The sequence below is a fragment of the Rattus norvegicus genome, chromosome 13 (genome assembly GCF_036323735.1).
Source record: "Rattus norvegicus strain BN/NHsdMcwi chromosome 13, GRCr8, whole genome shotgun sequence".
NCBI classification, from domain to species: domain Eukaryota; kingdom Metazoa; phylum Chordata; class Mammalia; order Rodentia; family Muridae; genus Rattus; species Rattus norvegicus.
The window spans coordinates 102,691,162-102,712,151 of NC_086031.1; the positions used below are offsets into that span (position 1 = coordinate 102,691,162).

Here is a 20,990-nt window from a genome sequence, read left to right on the forward strand (position 1 = left end):
ACTCTGTCTAAATTTGATGGTTTTTAAGAATAGAAGACTGTTCCATTGCTCAGACAGGGGAGTTTGTGTAGCTAGATGTAGGCAAGGATCAAAAGTTGCTAACAGGTTGCAAAGCTGGTTGCCCATAGTACATACAGGTGTGGCTCTGAGGCTACCAAGTACATCATTATTAGAAAAGGAGTGTGTGTACACCCTATGCTAAGTTGTTGTGTGACACTAATCCTGGGGAGATATAAATAACCATCTACTCACCCCAGATTGGGAATCTATGCCAGACCAATATAACGATATCTCCCAAGTTGAACTTGGTGAACCAATGAGTTTTTGGAGTTATTTTCAGAAGCAGAAATTACTCAAAGACAACTGTACCACCAATGCTCATCCCAGCATGGGTGACAGTTAATGAAATCTGGAAACCCAGAGGACAGTGTGCACCCAGTAGCTGGCTCAGCAGATTAGAGTGTCCTTCCCAGGAGTTCCAGTTGATCCAACCCTCTGTCAGGAAGCTCAGGTCTCTGCTTTTTTCAGTCATCTTGGCTAACCTGTCTCTTCCAGTCACCTTGGTTGCTCTAATCCTCTTCCAAACAGTTCAACTGATCTAAGGCTGTCTTCTAGAAATCCTCACTGTGCTAGTCTATACTTAAGGAGGGAGAGCCACAGTGAATCTACTCAATTTCAGGAACTTCCTAAATCTATTGAGTTGCTTTCTTCCTGGGCTTAATAAACTTCTCTTAATGATGAAATGCTTCATCCCCCTTAAAACATCCTGTTGTTTCACCTCCCTTCTGACATCCTGTATCTTAGCTAGCTCCCCTGCAAAATGGATCATAATCTCAGAAGAAATTGCTGCACAACACAAAGGTTGACTTTTTTCCCCCCTGTTTTTCCCCCTGTGCTTTCTGGTGTCCAATTCCTCTAAAAGATTTGCTCCATGAGCAATGCAGTGGCCTTCTGACAGGTTATGCCAAATGTTGAGTTATCCTGTGATACTCACGGGATAAGGTTTTAGAGTTCCCAGTGTAAGAGCCTTTATTGCTGTGGTGGGGACTCCACTTTCTTTGCACATGAGTGTGTCTTCCAGTTCAGAACATCCTTAAACCCCATTATTTAGACATTTTTTATGAAGGTTCCAGAATTGTGATCATGAATCTTCGCTGTGAACTTGACTTGTTTTAGAATCACCAGCTCTGGATGTGTCTATGAGGACATTTCTGGAACCTTTAAGTGAGGTGGAATGACTTATCCTGAACATGGGCAGCACTGTTCCTTGGGCTGGGCTTTCTAACTTGACAGAAGAAGCAAGCTGAGCACCAAGCTTCATGCCTCTGCGTCCCGACTGCGTATGTAGTCACGGTCCTATTGCCATTATAGCCCCTCCATAAAAGGCTGTACCCTAAAACCACCGAAGACAAATCCATCAGTCCTTCCTTCCTTAGGTCCATCCATTCTTCCGTCCATCCGCCCATCCTCCCTTTCTTCTTCCCTTCTTTCCATCCAGTCATCTGTCCATCTTTTTCCTCCCTTCCCTTTTTCTTCCTTCCGTCCATCCATCTCTCCTTCCTTCTTCCCTTCCTTTCTGCCTTCCTTCCTCCCTTACTTATTTCCATCCTTCCTTACCTTCCTCCCTTCTGTCCTTTTGTCCTTCCTTCCATCCTCCCTTCTGTCCTTTTGTCTGGCCTTTCTTCCTTCCTTTCTCTCTTCCCTCCTTCCCTCCTTCATTCCCTCCATCCTCCCGTACATCTGTCCTCCCCTTCTTCCTCCCTTCCTCCCTTAAGTTGCTTATAACAGCTATTTTGCTACAACAATTCACTTTTATAGTTTTTAAGGCATTATTAACAAAAACAAAGGGTGACAGTGTTGCGGTTTTTTGTATGGGTCTCTTAAAACCTATGGAGTATAAGCTGGACTAGAATTTGTGGCAGCCTTCATGCCTCAGCCTACTGAGTACTTGGGAATACAGGTGTGAAACATCAGACCCCTTCTAGTCTAGGGTGTGATCCAGGTACAAGAAGACAGCTAGTGACAAAGTCAGGGCTGAACAATGCTCTTCTAACCACACCCTGCCCCACCTACCCAGCCCCACCATGCCCCACCCTGCCCCACCATGCCGTACCCCACCCTGTTTTAAACACCCGTTGTAATCACTCATCCAGGCCGTAAGTTGCTCTCAGGCACTGTCCCTTCTCTCTCTCTCTCTCTCTCTCTCTCTCTCTCTCTCTCTCTCTCTCTCTCTCCTTCTTTCACAGGTCCTGGTCACCATCCCACCTGGTCTATGAGGAAAACACTCCCATTTAGGCTTGTGCTAGATTAGTATACAATATCTTTTTCTAACCCCCTGCATTCAAGAAATCTCTCCCCTTAATCTCCACTTTTTAAAAATCATAACAGTTTTTAATTTCAATGTTAACTCTTTTGGAAAATTTTTGTATTTATACAGCCAGATAAAATTCTCTTTGGGGAAATATTAAAGAAATGTAGCTGTACGTGAATGCACAAAGATTTAAATGATCCATATCATAAGCATTATTATTATCATTTTTATTGTTGTTGTTATTTATTTATTATAAAACAAATGAAAAGCCAGGATGAAACTTTTATAGTATGGTTATTTAATAGAAATTCACCCACACTATGCCGAGTAACAATCACTGTCCTAGATATTGTATAAAATTAAGTTATTAAAATTATGAGAACCATTCCATTAGATATGAGTAAACTAGATAAATAGGAACTGCAAAGGAAAAAGATATGAAGATAGTAACAACAGCAATATTAATAGAAATACTTAACACTCATCAAATTTGTGAGTACTTTAAAAATCAGGTCTCAGCATTGATGGAGAACACTTGCAATAATGCTAATATGGCTGAAATTGATGATTTATATTAAAACATGCATCACTTTGTAGTAAGAATTCTCTGTGCCCCTCGTTAAATTAATTTTTATATACACACGTGTGTGTGTGTGTGTGTGTGTGTGTGCATGTGTGTGTGTGCATGTGTGTGTGTGTATGTGCATGTCCATGTGAATGTGTGCTTCACTGTGTGGAGAGCAGAGGTCAACCTCAAGAGTTGACTACTATTATTCTCCACCTTATTTTTTGAGACAAGGGTTCTCACTGAACCTGAAGATCACTGATTGGCTAGACCAGTTGACCAATAAACCCATGCAATCCTCCTACCCGCAAGTACTTAGAACCGGATGTCTGCCATAGGCTCCTATACCCGGATTTTTACTTGGTTACTGAGGATCAAACTCAAGTCTTCATTAACGTGCAAAAGCACTTTACCTACTGAATGTTCCCCCACAGCCTGCTGCATTCTCCTGTGTGTTCTCTCTGCCCCTCTCTATGATGTTCTGCCTCTGCCTCTGCCTCTGCACTCTCTGGGTCCCTCCAGTAGGAAGCATTTTAAAGAGATGAGGCAGGAGGAAGCTTCAGATCACATAGGCAGCAGATAAGGTGGAATTACAGACTTCAGACTGACAGTAGCTCCGGTCCTCCACTAGAAGGAGAGCTCCTACCCACAGGGCGGTCCTGATCTCAGCTTGGTACGACCTTCAAGACTGAGGTGGTCTTGCCTCAATTGCTCTGTGATGATGCCAGTGAATTAGCATTGTTGAACATTCCTCAGTCTTCCTGACATTTTTATACATAACCTTGTCTTTATTTTTCTTTAATACAATTTCACTCACATGTACCATCTGTTCCCTTGTCTGGATTCCAAATGATCTCATCGTATCTTTAAAACTCTTTAGAGTTTATGTTGAAGAACTAATGAAGAATGTTCCTAACAGAACATTGAATCTAGATGAAGTGTCACAGAGTAAAGGATTGGCCCTGCTGGAGCAGGGAAGGGGAATTCATTCACACTGGGAGAATTTGGAAAGTCTTCCCACAGGAGGTGGCATTTGATTTGCCTCTGAAGGCTGGTAGAAGGGTTTGCCAAAAACAAATGTGTGTCTTGACACCTAGAAGAGACTTCGAGGCTCTTGAGGGCAAAGGTGCCTTACTTTTTCCTGTTATACTATTGCCAAGTCTGAGGCTAGGTTGCTGTAAGTCTTAAATTAATGTGGCAGGATTGATAATGAATCTCTATTGAAAATCATTCCCAGGTGAGATTTGAGTTTGGTAAGGCAGACAGGATATGTAACAGTGCCTGATAAATGGAAGGTGGTAGCCAAGTTATCCTACTATTTAGAAAAATACACTATAGAGAGACTCTCTTAAAAGCATCACCTGTCAATAAAAAAAAAGCTGACAGCCAATGAGCTGAGGCAGGAAATAGGAGGTGGGACACTGCCAGGAAGAGAAGGGATTTTGAAAAATAATGAAAGAATAAAAGGAGAGATTTGAACGAGATGCTGAAGGGGTCACTGAGGAAGACGGTAAGGAAGAAGCAGGCCAGGAATGAAGGAAAGACAATGAACCAAGTGGTAGACATAGAATAGTTTGAATGGGCTGAATAAATTATGAGCTAGTTAGGGAATAGTTATAGCCTAGCTATTTAATAACAAATAATTAGTATCTGGGTCATTGTTTTAGGAGCAGGGGCCAGGCAAGGGGGAAAACTGATTTTTTTTTCTTACCACACATAATGCTTTAGCTTCACTGTCTGGTATGAGAACACCAGCTTATTACACATTTCATTCTTCCCCTCGCAGGTTCCAGACACTACCTTTTGCCTTATATCTCATAATTAATTTCTGTTGCTTGGGCTGGATAGATATCTCGCTGGGTTAGAATGCTTACTGTTCTTCTGAAGAGTCCAAGTTCTGTTCCCAGCACTCACATCAAGTGGATTAGGTGCCCTCATCTGGCCTCCACTGGCTCCTGAATTCACTTGGTATCTACTGACACAGATGTGCACACACACACACACACACACACACACACACACACACACACACACACACACATACACATACACACACACTCATGGACATATCAAAAAACTTTTCAAAAAACCATATAAGCATATATAATCTTGTAAAATATTGACTAAAGTTTACTTTTTAAAGACATTATAGTTAATCCGCCTAAATCTGAAACCATCTTCGGCTTTGACAGCCTTAGCCACATTATATAACCAAGTTTGTTCAGAGAGGCGTCCTAGAACATTGTCTCATTTTTCCTTCCAGTTTGGGAAGCTCAAAGCGTTGTGTAAAATGGATAAGGCGGCTTCCTTATTGGAATTCCAAAACAGGGTGGGCGGAAGGTTTGAGGGAGAAGCTATGAGGGGGCCACTTTAGACTCATATTACAAAAGTACCCAGGCAAACAACCTTGGCTCAGAATACTTCGATTCATTGCACACAGATTCAGGAAGCCAGATTGGGAGACAGCTGGCTAAGGGTGTTGTCATCCCGGAGAAGATTTCCTGACAGACGTCTGGTCTAACCATCCAAAGATGAAGAAGAGAGGAAAGCAAGGCAGTGCCCTCCCTCCCTGTCACATGTGACAATAATGAGAAGTGGCCGTCCCATATAAACTGCTCAGTGATGGCACCCTAGTCATCAGGGTTTGCCCAGCATGGGCCACTCATGGCAGTTGGGACCAAGGGTCCTCCTCCTCCTTTCCTTCCTCATTTCTTCTTATTCTACTAAAGGTTCTGTAAAGTCACTAGGAGTGTCTGAGGTATTAGGAGCTGAAGCAGATGCCCTAAACAAAAGGCTTTCCTAGTCTTAAAAGGTATATGGAGCATGGGTGATGGCCAAGTAAGGGACTTGGCAAAGATTGGTATAAAATGGCAGCCAGAAGAGTGTAAACTGTCTGTGTGTTGGGGCCAGTCAGGAGCTGCTCCCTGGAGAGGAGAAATATTGAACCAGATCTTATTAAAGATCCAGGACTCTCTGACAAAAGTGTCTCCTGAAATGTGCTGCAGATGCAATCATATGTCCCAGGCCTCATCTGGACGGTGATTCCCTACTTTACACATTGCCTGGAAAATGCGTCCTGGCCTTTGCTATGAATTATCACCCATTTGAGTCCTGTTGCTAGTCCATGCTTCTCCAGGGAGTGAAAGATTCAAGGATGCTCTTTCAAGCTACATAAAACCTCTGGTTTCTATTATTTATACAAAAAAAATTTGGTTTGGGATATAAAAGTCTGGGCAAACATTTGTGGGGCAAGGACTAGCCCCAAAATGCAGAGTACAGCCTGATAGTCCATGCTCTGAGAATTTGCTCTCTCTTTTACAAGTGTCTACAGAATACACAACCTGTTCTCTCTGCAAAGGAATGAATTCTCATTGAACTATTCCCTAAAAGTGGCCAAAATGACAAAAGAAAATGTGGCCAGAGATTGCCTGGAGAGCTGTCCAGTTTTAAATATCCACACAATTATTCATGAGACGTACACGCAGAGATAAGGAAACCAGGAACAGCTGAAGCGTCTTGTATTATATATAAAATATTAGGTTGTTGCCAGATGCAGAAACAGATTATATGTCATCAAAGAGAAGCAAGAAGTGCTTTTTAATTTTCTAATAAGACAAATAAGAAGATAAAAATATCTCCATTCGTACAAGAAATTCAAAGAAACCATTGCCTGCTTATCGGTTCATTTTGCATGTTGCGATCAATGACATTCTGCGAGCAGCAGCATGAGATCAATTGTAAACCAGCATATAATTCATGGTTGGTACTGTAAATTATAGTTTGCCTGACAATAATTGGGAAGGTTCCCATGTAATCGGATCCTTTGCTTGTAACAGTCTGGGGAGGGGCCATGATCCACTTATAATACATATTAGAGTGGTCTGTCTTCTTTGGTCATAATTTCCGGCATTTGAGTTTATAGAAATGATGTCACCATGATAATAGAAAGCAAAATGTCTTGATAAGGGACTTGAGGAACAATGGTCTCTTGGTTTCAGGGTTTCCCTACCCTCAATTTACTGGACTCAGAATTCTGCAAGTTTCTGGTTGTTGGACTCTGCAGCCCACACCAGTGCCGTGGAAGGACCCACTCTCATCAGTAGACGTGTTACCAAACCATTTTCACTTCAACCAGGAAACGATAGTAATGTTCTTCTCTGCTCTAAGTTCTAACCTGATGGCTTCATTCATGCCTGGCTCCCTGAAACTCCCTGTCTTGTCACATCTCTTCAGAAGGAAAAGTCAAATGGCATTTGTTCCCTTTCCACATGGCTGGCATTCTGTCCCCAGTGGCTTCCTAAGGATCCTTTCATTGTTTAGCTTTCTCCTCCCAATTCACCAAGAATTTCGCAACTGGGCCATCTACTGACAATCCAGTCAGTTCCATTCCTCTGCCCTTGTCCCATACCTTCTCTTCCTCTTCCTCTTCCTCTTCCTCTTCCTCTTCCTCTTCCTCTCTCTCCTCCTTTCCTTCCTCCTCATCACTTCCCTTTCTTTCTCCTTTCTTCCCCCTCCTCTCTCTCTCCCTTCTCTCCCTCCTCCTCTTCATTCTCTTCTTCTCCCTCCTCCTTTTTCCTCTTTTGTCCTTCTCCTTCTCTTCCTCTTCCTTCTCCCATGTCTGCTCTTTCACACCTATTATTCAAAGAATATTAAGTAGGTTTCATTTTCTGAAGGAAGCCCACTAGGAATAGTGCTTTAGGGTAGTCAGGGACACTCAATAGAATGAATGATGTCAAAAGATGTTTGAGTGTGTTAGCTTTCTCTTTGCACCTGAGCTTCTAGTTGTCCCAATTAAGACTATTCCCACTTCCTACCCTAGTAACATCAGAACACTCAGATTCAGATCTTTATCTGAGAAATGTGGCCCAGGAAGTTATTCTCCTTTTGGAATTAACTGAAAATAAAATTGAGGAAACTCAAAGGAATAGACCCTGAAAAGCTTAGCCAAATGACCCAGTAGAGTGTGTGACAGCTGATCATGGTAGTTTCCTGAACATCAGGCTTGGCTGCAAATCCAACATGTGCTCAGGCCCCGGTTTCTATGAAGGTGATTCTCTCTGCATACAACATCTAACTTCACTCTCAAACAATGAAACTAGAATCAATGACCCTTCTTCTCTTATTTTGAGATCCTCTCTTCTTTCCTTATATAAAGACATCTATGTTCATACACAACCCGGCAGAACTTGGAATTTGTCTATCCAAGATACCTCTTCCTCCATGGGAAGGGACCAATGTAGAAACACCCTGAGAGCCAGTGTGGCTGGGCTCCATCTTGGGAACCTAAAATAGTTGCAAGTCCCCTGAAGCTCTGTCTGTCTGCAGATACAATGGCCTTTCCTTTTGCTCGATTCCTGGCCCTGGCCTGGAATTCCATGCTGGAAGAGAAGCTCATGGCCTATATTTCAGACATCTTACTCTCAAAAGCTGAGGAATCCACATGGAACTTGGAGAGCTATATTTCCTGTTTCCCCAAACTGTTATATCTAAACATTAACCACCCTCTCTATCCCACTTGTCACTGTGCAGAATGATTCCTTGTTCTTCCCTCTGTGTCCTGACCAGTGACTCTCTGCCCTTGTAGATAATAGCACTTTATAGTTAAGTCATAAAATTATAGCTTAATTGAGAAGTTAGGACAGAATCAGAAGAAAGAATGGAAGAAAAACTTCATGGATTAATATGACTGCTATGCTGACACCAACCCTCTCGGCAGGCAGAAAGCAAGATAAGAGTAGAGAGGAGGGAGTCATAACTGCAGTTTTAGACCCATTGGATTCCTCAAGGTTATTGCCCAAACCATAAAGGAAGGGGGAGAAAATAGCTAATACGATAAAGGGATAAACAAGAGAATAGGACAGTTATCACTGAGTAGTCCCAAGGGCCCATTTCAGATGGAGGAACCAAAAAACTCTTAGTACACTCTTCCAGCACATTCAGTCTGATTTGTCTCGTGTCTGTGCTAGTGATGTAAGAAACATTAAGCGCTTGAGATTTATCAGAGTTGAGCATCGTGATCAGTGAAGGTGGCAGAAGACGCTAGAGTATTATTACATTCTTGTTCTAACATCTCACGCAAAGCTATGGGAGGAAGGATTTGTCATGCCTTACACTTTGATAAGGAATACAGTACATCATGTCAGGAAGGTGTGGGCCATGAGTGTATGACAACTCGTCACCTGGCAGCCACAGTCAGGAAGCAGAGGGTATACAGGAATCAGGCCCACCATAATGACACACTTTCTCCTGTAGGGTGGCATGCACCTCATAAAGCTTTCACAACCTTCTAACACAGATATCACAGATGAAAACCAACTATTCAAACATCTTACATTCAAACCACTGTACCCCACCCCTGGCCCTCCTTAGCCTCACCGGTATATCATCATTACTGTGTATTCCTCCTACCCTCCAAGCCTCTATGGTCTTCAACAAATACTGTGGAAAAGTCCTAAGTTCACAGTCTCTTCTGATACCCAAGGTAGTTATTTAATGTTAGCTCCCAGTGGTGGAGCGACAAGCCCTGCAGGTGCATGTTTGTCATCTGGAGCTGATTACAGAACCATCTGGACTCCAGTGGCCTTGGAGTCTCACCACTCCAGGCCTTCAGCCTGGTTCCCATCTCGGACATTCGGGATCTCTACTGCAATTTGGGCTTCAGCTTCTCAGGTTCATACAGAGGCCTTTCAGAACCTTTATACAGGGAATCTGACTGTGTCTCATATTGTCTGACCTCAGATTCCTTCTGGAACCTTGGCACAAGCTCCCATAGTCCCTCGTTCATAAATCCTTCATACCTGAAAATTTGATATCACATGGCTGATGTTACTAAGCCCTAAAGGCAGCTTGAGATGCATCCTGTAGCTATGGGCCATGGTTGCAATGGTCTCTGTGCCCTGACCTGTAAGTTGATATCATTATGCAGGTGAAGGCAGGTACAGGATAGAATGAGGCCTGTCATTGGACAAGAAGGAAGGATGGGCGGGAGAAAAGATTTAGAGAGGAAAGGAGTCCAGAGCGAGGGAGAACAGCAAAAGAAGCAACATGAAAGCAGACATAAACGATCCTCGCCATGCATCTCTACATAGATACAGGTTGTTATGAATGTTCTTAAGGGATGGATGTGTGAAGGATTTTGTGTGTCTGGATGAGCAAACTATAGCTTATCTAGGTGGGTGGTTTATATCCTTATCAATTGGTTGTAAGTTAATTGTGTGGATGTATTGTACATTGGGCTTTTAACATATAAATCTGGTTACTGGGTTACAGTCTTCTGAATTATGTCTTTACTAGATTGTTGGGAGTGTGAACAGAGTCAGTTCTGGGCTATACAATGATTGAGGCTAGCATAGCGTGGGGCCATGCTAGCAAGGCCTGTGGACCACTATGTGTGTATCAGGTGTGGTAACAACCCGCCGAGAGGACAGTGTGTGAAAGCAGCTGACAGAGAAACAGCAAGAGCGTGTGGATCCACAGGGAGTGGGAACTCAGGGGAACCAGGACATACACCCTTTTTAATTATACCATAACACTGACCCTTAGGAAACACTTCCATGGGTTATTTTCAAGTAAGAAACTACTTCTTTGGCACTATGAGTTTGGGTTTACTCATTTCAAATGGATTTCTGTTTTGAAAAGTTGGAGCCTTCCATTGATCATATCTTTCCCTTGGAAAATCCTTCTACTGGTCTCAGTATAAAAGTGAGTTTTCCCTGTAATTGTAATAATCTCTTTAACAATTGCAGCTTCTTTCCCTGAAGCATAATTATAGGTTTAACCTGACTTACATCCCATCTTCCTCATACTGCAGTTCTGGCCTGATGCCATTGTTGCTATCTCCATAGACCTGGGTAAGAACAGAGAGCAGTAACTGCGATGGACCCGAATGCTATCTTCTCTGGAACACTTCTCCCCCCGGAGAAATCCTATTACTTTTTAACTCAGCCCCATTCAAGCCCTCGAGTTGTGGACAAAGTACAGCCAGGTTCTGATACAGCCTTGTTCCCCTCTGAAACTTGATAAGCCAGAACCCCACATTTCCTTTGATACTCTGTTATTCTGAACTCACACCAGTATGGCACATTCAGCTTTATCCACAGCATTCAAGTTCTTTTCTACCTTGAAGTTCCAAATTCTTCAATTTTCATGTCACAGGCCATGTCCCAAAAGATTACTAAGAACCACACTGCCAGGCTTATCCCAGTAATGTCCATGCCCCTTGGTACTATTTTCTGTATTAGTTAACAATCATAGTTTCTATTTCAAAATAACTGACAAAACCCATTCAAGAAGTAACACTTATTGTCATCTACAGTCCTTAATGGTTATGAAGGCAGAAAAGTATGATCTCAGGGCAACTGGTTTTATTATGTTCACAGTAAAGCAGAGAACAGACACTAAGTGGATGTGAGTGTAAAATCTCAAGGCATGTCTTTATCACTCAGTTCTAGTAAAACCCTACCTTAGGAAGGTTCACCACCTTCTAAAGCCATGTGGTCGTCCTGGAAGCAAGTACTCAAACATATGACTTATGGGACACTATACCCTCAAACCACAACAGTGAGAAATGGCAAGTACTTAGAGAATGTCACCTTATATAGGGTCATCAAAGGTCATAGTGGGGGAAGGCAGCAGTAATGAATATTCTGGGAATAAGATAGTCTCAAAAAAGCAGAGATAGCTGGTGAAGGAGGGGTTGCGTCAGCGCCATGGGTTAAAGAGGTGAGCAGCAACATGCTTGTGTCTGCATAGGGTAGATTTTGGATTTAGAATCTGGGAAATGGTTCCAGGGATGATGAAGTAATGAGTGGAGCTGTGCTGGATGGTGGATAAATGAAGCTGAGGTGAAGGGCATTGCACTTGAGGAAGTAAAAGTGAAGCCAAATTCAAAGATGAGTCATTATTGAGGATGTTGAAGTTGCCAAGAGGGAGATTAAGATTGAAAAGAAAGCTGAGCCAATGCTGAAGTCATTGAGGAAAGGAGACATGTGACATCAGAGGTGGAGTAGGCCATGTGCTAACTAGGTTTCACACATAAATTCTTCTAAGTAATGAATTGATATTAATATCCTTCAGCCATTTCCCATCTACTTCATATGTGTGTATCATGCAACATTAATATACATGTAACTACCCCTAATTTAAGTTGCCTGCATTCTCTTGTCCCATTAAGCTATGTGTTCAACAACCTCAATATCCGCTGTTTCGTTTGCCTTGCGGTGGTGGTGTTGTGAAGCATTAGTGCTTGGCATTCGTGTTTGATACTCAGATCCTCACAGCCTTGCCTCATCATTTCTAACGACTCATCTTCTCTCTGTTGGTTTGACAATTACGTTGGGTCCTTTGTCTTTGGTGTACTTTTTAGAAAGATAATGGCAGTCCAAGTAGAGGCATTGAGCTCCTTCTCTGCTCCTGTCCATTTATCACTCAACAAATGGAAAACATTTTCACTGGGCATCACTTTAAACCTGAGAAAATATAGTCAGCATGATAGAAAGTACTTGTTTATACTCAAAAGGTTCCCATTCTGTTGAGAGGGATATAAGGTCGGGATGGATGGCAACTTAATTTGAATCGTCTTGATAACTATAAAGAGGAACTAAATCAGGAAAGAGGGTGGGGGGTAAGCAAAGGCCATCCAGCAACAAGAAGGAAATGGACTTTAATTAGGGGGCACACCTTCAAAGACCCCCAGGTGTGATGTGAGGGGAACAGAGTTGTGCCTGGGGAATGAATGAGTGGGAATGGGAAGTGGGCGGTTAAGTCAATAGCTGTCCTGTGGGCCAGTATTAGATTTCATTTTAAGAGCATTAAGAGGTCAATTCAGGACTCCCTTTCCCTCCCCTCCCCTCCCTTCCCCCTCCCCTTCTCCTTCCCTCTTTCTCCCCTTCCCCTTTTATCTCTACCCACCCCCCACCCTCACTCCCATGAGTATGGTTACTGTTGTTTCCAAAGAATCCAAAGAGAATTCTTGGTTGTGAATCCAACTCTCAGATCCCACCTCATCTTCACCATGCCCCACCCCACCACACCCCACCACACCACACCACACCATACCACACCCCTGCCATATCTCTGACAGCACTCCCTCCACCCTCATAGTCTCATTCCTGTTACCTGCTTGTTTCTTCCCCTTCTACAGTCAACTCTTCCCTTTTAATTCATTCACAGTTTCTAAAAAGAATGAAACTCTGTAGGGCCAGGAAACCTTGGCTCTCATTCATTCCCAATTTTCTCTCCTTCAGGTCATTCCTAACACACACAACAAACGCTCTCTCTTAACTCAGATTTTTTAAATCCTTCACTTACCCATTATCCTCTGTCTCTTGTTTCAATTCTGTTTTCCTTGAGAACAAAATCTTTGAAGGTCCACAGTCTTTAACTGTTGTGTCTTCTACCTTCATGAATGGAACCTCTGGCTATACCTCCTTCTGCAATGTGCCTGCTCTAGAATTCCGGCAAGTCCATATCCACTGGCTGTGGGTCTCTGCTCAAAGTGTCTGTCACCTCAGTGAGATGGCCATTGACTCCTGCCTATCAAATCAACTCTGGCTTTCCTGACTCTTCTTACTATTTTAAGTTTGATATAACTTCCCATGTTATTTATAGTTGTGTGTGTGTGTGTGTGTGTGTGTGTGTGTGTGTGTGTGTGTGTAATTTTTCTTTTATTTTACTTTTTATCTTTGAAACAGGGTCTTACTATGTAGCCCAGACTGGGCTTAAACTCACAACAATCTTTCTGCCTCAGCCTCCCAAGTACTGGGACTATGATATGAGCTACAACACCTGCAGTATAAGCATTCTTTTTTTTAAACTTTATATTGTGGTATGTTTGTGTGTCTGTGTGTGTGAGAGAGAGAGACAGAGACAGAGACAGAGAGGCAGAGAGAAACAGAGAGAGACAGAGTCAGAGACAGAGACAGAGAGGCAGAGAGAAACAGAGAGAGACAGAGTCAGAGACAGAGACAGACAGAGACAGAGAGAAAGACAGAGAGAGACAGGGACAGAGAGACAGAGAGAGAATTTCACATCATGCACCCAATCCTATTCATCTCCCCTTCCCCTCATACCTCCCTTCTACCCTTGCAAGCTCCCCATCAAGAGAGAGAAAAAATGTCCTTGTGGAGCCTGTAGTATGTCACAGTGTGTCCATGGGATACCCTTTTGTCCACACTTCTTTGCTTGCAAATGTTCCTTGCAATGACTCATTGATCTGGTATGAGGCCTCTGGCTTCTGCTACACTATCTATCCTGGATCCTTACTGGGACTCCTCTGGAATATCTTATTGCCTTGTGTCATGGAGATCCTGTTATTTTGCATATATGGGACCAGCAGTTCATTGATGGAGGAGATGGTAAGGTGAACCAATTCATAGCCCTATATCTGGGCCTGAGAGGTATCTGAGCTGCTCACCTTCTGCCTCTGCCTTCCTGCTCTCACCCCTTGGGGTTGGATCACCAGCAACCCCCCAAATGAGAGCCAGTTCTACCCTGATGCCGAGGTGAAGTACAAGGCTCACTCTCCTGATTGTTATAGCCAGTGAGAGACATGCTTTCTCCCATTCTCATGACACCAAAGCCAGTTTTCTTCCATAGATGGTGAGGGGAAAGGAAGAGGAGGAAAGGCATATCTTCCTCCTCTTTGACAACTCCCAGCACTCAAGAGTCAGGGCCATCTCTCCTGCACTCACCTCCTTGATGCTAGTTCACCACCTGCAGAACTCACATTCAGGACCAGATCTGCTGTGCTGCCCAGGGAAGGTGAAGCGCCCACTCTCCTCAGTGCTGCAGCTGGTGAAGGGCAGGGCCAGCTCTCCTATTCTCATAACCAAATTGGACCTCTCTTGCCAGCCTCAAATGTTGACAAAAATGGAGGAGGAGGAGAGTATCTCTCCCTTGCCCATGCCATCACACAGCAGATAAGAGGCAGGCCTGGCTTTTCCATACTCACACCCTTGGGGCAGACACACCCAGAACTCCCATATTCAGGGTCTACTGTCCTGAGTACTGCAGCAGGTGAGGGGCAGGGCTAGCTCTTCTGCTCTGATGACCTCAGGACCAGTTTTTCTCTCTACTTTAGATGGCAAGTGGCCAGGGTAAGCAGTATCTCTCCTTGACCATGTCTTGCACAGTAGACAAGTGGTGGGTCCATTCTCCTCCACTCATGCCCTTGGGCCAGTTGCCTTGTGCCCCTATGACCAGTATCAACTCCACTGTGCTGCCCAGGGGAGATGCAGAACTGATAATATATCTGATAAGGAGCAGGGCCAGCTCTCCTGCTCTCATAACCCTGGGTTCAGGTCTCCCAGGTGATGATGAGAGGTAGAAGGAGAATGGTTTCTTTCCCTCACCCATGCTACCACAGTGGAAAGTAGTTGTGGGGCCAGCTCTTCTGTGCGCTTATCCTCTAGGCTGGCTCACATGCAATTCCCATAGTGTGCAGGGCCTCTCCCCAGTGTACTGAAGGAGGGTAGGGGGTGGGATCAGCTCTCACGTCTCAGGACCAGCTCTCCCAGGATTCCTGTGTGAGAAGTGGGACCCATTCTGCACAGCCCTTGGACGTCAACATGTCCCCAGAAGCAGCCCAGACCAGGGATATCTACCTTGCTTTTGGTGGTAACAGATCATGTAGTCCTGGGTAGAAGAATAGGCCAAGACCCCACCTTGGTCCTAGCTACACATATCAGGTTATTTCTCATTACCCTTGAGTCTAGTTCTCTCTCTCTCTCTCTCTCTCTCTCTCTCTCTCTCTCTCTCTCTCCTCTCCCCACATCCTTCTGTCTATCTCTTCCATTTCTCTACCACTCAGTTTCTTCTTTTAGTGGCACCCAGGATCTCTGAAAGTCTGAGATTGTCCCATTCATGCATCTTGACACTAGTCGGGGTCGCCTCAGTCATGGTCTGCCCGCTAGACCTACACAGAACTGTACTGTTACTCTTCTCAGGCTAACTCCCTACCTGGGCCTTCCTGACACCAGTGTAGTAGTCTTCTTGGCTTTTTCCTCTCCCAGCCTGCCAAAGTGGCCCCATGCCACTTGCTCTTGGTTTTCTCTCTTGGGCTCAGTCCTTGGGGCCTGTGGTCCCAAGCAGGATTCTTCTAGTCTCTGGCTTCTTCCCCATCCTGGGAGCTCATTCAAGCCTGACGTGCAGGACTGGTGGTCATCTCAGGCTGGCTTCCCATCTGGGTCCCCTGGCAACAGACTGGTGGTTCTCTTAGGCTTGCTGTTTTCAGGGAATATTCGGCTACTAATCATTCAGCTATTTATTTGGTCAGAACACTGAGTGCAGACATAACCTCTCTCCTCTCTGCCACCTACTGATACACATATGGCACAGCAGCCACACCAGCCAGGCCTCTAGGAGCAGCTCAGCATGAACATTCTTAAGTCCCAAATGTAATGTACATTAAAGGTATGTTTGTCTTCAGATGAAATGCTTGACCATCCACAGACCGACAGCACTTAGGATACAGAATAGTTAGGGCGAGCTGTATCACTAACTGGGGGATTTAATAGTGTACAGTTCTTCTGTTTCAGTCCTGTCTCAAGAGTAGTGGTGGTTGAATAATAATGGTAGGCTCATAGATTTAAGTGTCTAGTCACTAGGGAGTGGCACTATTTAGAAGGATTAGGAGATGTGGCCTTTCTGAAGGAACTGTGTTACTTGGGGTGGGCTTTGAGCTTTCAAAAGTCTAAACGGCACCCTAAGCCGCACCCAGTGGTTCTCTCTTCCTGCTGCCTGTGGATCCAGATATAGATCTCACAGCTGCTTTTCCAGCACCATGCCTGCCTACATGTGGACGTGTTTCCTGTCATGATGATAATGGACTAAATCTCTGTAAGAAAGCCCCAATTAAATGCTCTTTGCAAAATGGCGTCTCTTCAAAGCAATAGAGAATGTACTAAAACAAGAATCATGCACACTCTACACCAAACATAACCCTCCTGAGTGTGGTCACTTCCTCATCCTGATCTCTAGTCCCAACAGCCATAGAAGTGGATGCTTCCCAACCCAAAGAAGACAACTTGTCACCGTACAATCCAAGTGTAGGAAGCATCCCCTTTGCTCCTGTTGCCACAGGAGTCTCTTCCCATCTGTGGCAGATATCCTGTGTGCGTTTACATTAGGTCATCAAGGCATGGGGTTATAGTGTGCAGGAGAGCGGAACATTCTACAAGTTGGGGACACTCTGTACTGTTATAACGTGATCACTGTGGTGACAGCTAAGATAACAAAGTCCCAGATGTAAATGACAGATTTGAGATGCTCTTTGAATGAAATTATTTCTTCTCCCAATGCAAACTCCGTGGCTGCATCCTTGCCTTAATACTCTGAATATAACAGAAAGGGGAACTCCATTGATAACTGAGCCAAGAGCATGGCAGTATCAAGTCTCAGCTGCTGTTAACCAAGATGTTCAGACAGGGCTAAGATATACTCAAAGGTCACTCAGAATTGGCCTCACGAATGGTAACTTGACTCCTGGCCAATCTGTGCCATCCTGGCTTTCACACCTGAAATGACATGGAATAAAACCCCTCACTTTTCCTTCCCAGAAAATATAAGGAATTCAGACTCGTAGGAAAGAAGAAAAAGAAAGATCACTGAGTTCTTAAAAATCAGGGCCAGAAAAGGAAGAGTACTGGAGACTTATAGTAGACTGTGTCACTACGTAAGCACAATATGATCTGGCAGAATAGCCCTGTGGGCAGGAGTTGTTCCTGGAATTATCTTTTCTCACATCAGGTGTATCATGTATTCTTATTGTGACTAAACACCTAACAGCAACAATTTACAGGAGGATCACAAAGGGACAGGTCAGCCAAGGGCTCCTGGTAAAAGAATAAAATAAAGCAGAATTAAATAAAATTAAATTAAATAAGGTAGTGATTAAAGACAATACCTGTACTCAACATCTGGGCTCCATGAGCTCATGTAAGCACACGTGCACGTGTGCGCACACACACACACACACACACACACACACACACACACACACACACTCCATCAGGGTAAGATATCAGTAAGGTTATAATTTCTAGGAACCTACCTCTCTCTCTTGGTTTCACCCACAGTGGTGATACTTTGCTTTCTTTAATTGTGCTGACGAGACATCCTATATGATAGACAATGTTGCAAAAGTGTAAGCCAAATAAACTCTTAACTCCTCCAGTTGCTTTTGGTCACAGTGTCACACCACAGCCATAGTGTGCCTGAGTATGATACATGCTTTATACAATGTTTGTCCAAATGAAGACACTCTAGTTCTTACTTGTACACATTTGATGAACTTGCTCTCATGGCCTCTCAGAGTCATACTGCCCTGTGTTGGTTGGTCACCTTCAGTGTGTCCTTGCCGTATTCCTCTGACCACACTGAGTGAGGGTGCCTGTCAACATGGCACCACTAGATACAATACAGAAGCTAGAAAGAAGCAAGGTTTGGTCAGGAGCACACTTAGTGTCATCTGGGTGACCTCTTTTTGTTTTGAAGCAGCATTTGCTACAAAATTACTGGATTGCCTTTCTTCTGGTGACCTACATGCTTAACCAATTGATTGTATTTTGCATGAAAATCAGCACGCCTTTCCTAGTTTACTTTTGCTATCAGTATAATGCAAAATCTATTTGCCTGAATTAGGTTGCATTTCATTAATCTTTTAAACATGAAATTGTAATGGTTCAAGGTTAATGAGATTTAAGAATATGTGTTACTTAAATCATGACATATTTCAATGATGTTTCTCAAAATTGCTATTTTTAATATTGTGAAAGTATAAATTATATTTATATATAAAATTATAAAAAATATTTATAACGATATTGGTCCAAAGTTTAGTTAGAGTATTGAGTATTTTTGTGTGTGAAAAATTCAGGGTACTTAAGGATGGAGTTGGAGAATTATAGATTCGTGTGTTCTCATTAGGGATGTTGTAGTCACTAAGAAAGTAAACAGGAATGAAATGCCAAGGAAACTCAAGGAAAGGAAAGATTATTCTAATTAGGGTACTACCCCACTTTTCAAGGCTGCCTTTCATACCTAGCTCAACTGTATCTTCATCTTTGTTCTATATTCATTGATATGGCTATAGAAGCCCAAAGCCTCTAACATGTCAGACATTGTAATACATGCTAAAAACACAGTATGGCTGCAGTGGTGTGAGTGTTGTCATCCTGGAGGTATGAGTAAACTCCTATGGTGTCAGATGAGCGGAGGATAGCTGTTGCCTGTGCTAAGGTGACTTTGGGGAGTGACAGGGACATCTGACACCTGAGGATAGCCTTGCACCTAACCGGGATGATCTGAAGGTCGTAGGTAGACCATGGTCAGATAGACAGGAAAAGGGAATTTCAAAGGCTTTGTTGTAGGCTGTATATTTGCATTTCAAAAGCATCTCTTGTTGTCTTCAAAATAATTTAAATGTCTCATCTCTTTTTAACAGAGTCTTTGAACTAAGACTAAACCTGAAAATGATACACCTGAACATAGACATGCAAGGAAACAAATTGTTAAGGGGAAGAAGTCAACCGGACGTGTGACTAACACAGGTCCATGTCAATGTGGCCATGCCATTTACAAGAGAAACCCACTTTATTTCTGCCGACTTTCATGATTGTTGACTCATTTTAACAATTCCTAGAAGTCAGAATAAATAAGGGGAGTGAGCTCTCCTGAGAAGATGTATTAAGGGGAATAAATTCTTGATTCATCCCTTCCTCCAGATTTAAGAGTATTCACGGCCTATGAGATTACAGTTGGTGCATGCACACGTGCGGGGTGCACCAACAGCTCTCGAGTGATCCTGCACACAGCACAGCTGCCGCCAGAGCGAGTGGATCCCCCAGTTTTGGCTATCCTGGATTCTAGGACTGTACACATACAGTAAGTAGAGCTCTTGGGTCTTGTGAACATGCTGGTTCGAGTAAAAATCCCAGTGAGTTCATTCAACAGGGCTTGTGACATCAGACTAATTGTATTGTGATTAAATGCACAGAAATGATTAGGCCAGTGGTTCTAGGAACCTTTGATTATAACTCGTCAACGTAATCTCCCTTTTGTCTCTAGGCAATCAGGACAAGCTAAATGTGTATGCAACTTCTGTGCAGTTGTCAGTAAAAGAAAAGTGACCACCCACTTATCCACTGTCACGTCTTTACAGGCAGGGGGTAGTTTGTAATAAATTGTAAAACATCATATGTATGTATGTATATACATATATATATAATTTCTTTTTAAAAAAGATTTGTGTGTGTGTGTGTGTGTGCGTGCGCGCGCGCGCGCGCATGTATGTGTGTTGCCTAAGGAGGCCATAAAAGGGCATCAGAGCCCCTGGGACTGGCATTACCAAGGGTTGTTAGTCTCCACATGAGTGGCAGAGAGACCCCCTACAAGAGTAGCCAGCTTCCTTCCCCTGTAGTTCCAGTCAGATAAGAATATGACTTTTAAAACTGTTTAGAATTTTCTTTGATATTAGTGACTTTTGTTCATTACTCATTTTATGAGGTCTAAGGTGGTGCTGAGTTAAAATTTAATAGATTTTTCTTAGCATCGATTCATGGGTTTTTTTGTTTTTTTGTTTTTTTTTTGTTGTTGTTTTGTTTTTTTTGCTTACTCCCAGTTTTCTCATCTGTGAACAAAATGTTGACAGTGAATAAATTACAGCACTCACTCAGCCTGAAGAGCTTGTCGTTCATTCTGCTGCTGCCCCTGCTGCTGCCCCTGCTGCTGTTGCTGTTCTGAGCCCAAGCTCCTGTATTGGCCCTTAGTTACCGTCAAACAAGCCCTGTTATTTGTTCTCAAAGATTCCCCGCTTCCCTGAGTATCTCTCTGCTATGCTGTCTTCTGTCTGCTCTGCCCCAAGATACTGTCACCCTCCTCTGAAGTGCCCATCCCTGCTGCTTCAGCCTGTCCAAATCCTCCATCTGATGTAAAACCTCACAGCGCCAAGAAGCCTTGCCCGTTCCCCCAGCTCTCCTGGGTTTCTCTCTGACTACCTGCTCACTCTGTGCTGGACTGCTGGGTTTCCCGACACTGCAGTGTGTTGCTCCTTCTCACACTCCTCAGAAGTACTCTGTGCCTACCAATTTTTGTCCTAAACCCAAGATTTTACAAAAC

General features: G+C 43.5%; 1 protein-coding gene and 1 non-coding gene across 2 annotated transcripts in view; one reads left to right on the forward strand and one right to left on the reverse strand.

Annotated features, from left to right (window-relative positions):
- The window catches only part of Ush2a (usherin), a 666,448-nt gene that overhangs the window by 322,379 nt on the left and 323,079 nt on the right, over window positions 1-20,990 (forward strand). Inside the window, exon 32 of the mRNA NM_001302219.1 lies at window positions 19,598-19,757. Within this exon, the coding sequence (NP_001289148.1) occupies window positions 19,598-19,757 (160 nt within the window). The remainder of the gene's footprint in view (window positions 1-19,597; window positions 19,758-20,990) is intronic.
- LOC120096394 (small nucleolar RNA SNORA17) lies at window positions 16,110-16,242 on the reverse strand. The gene has a single exon (XR_005492823.1). It is a non-coding gene; the product is annotated as a small nucleolar RNA SNORA17 (small nucleolar RNA).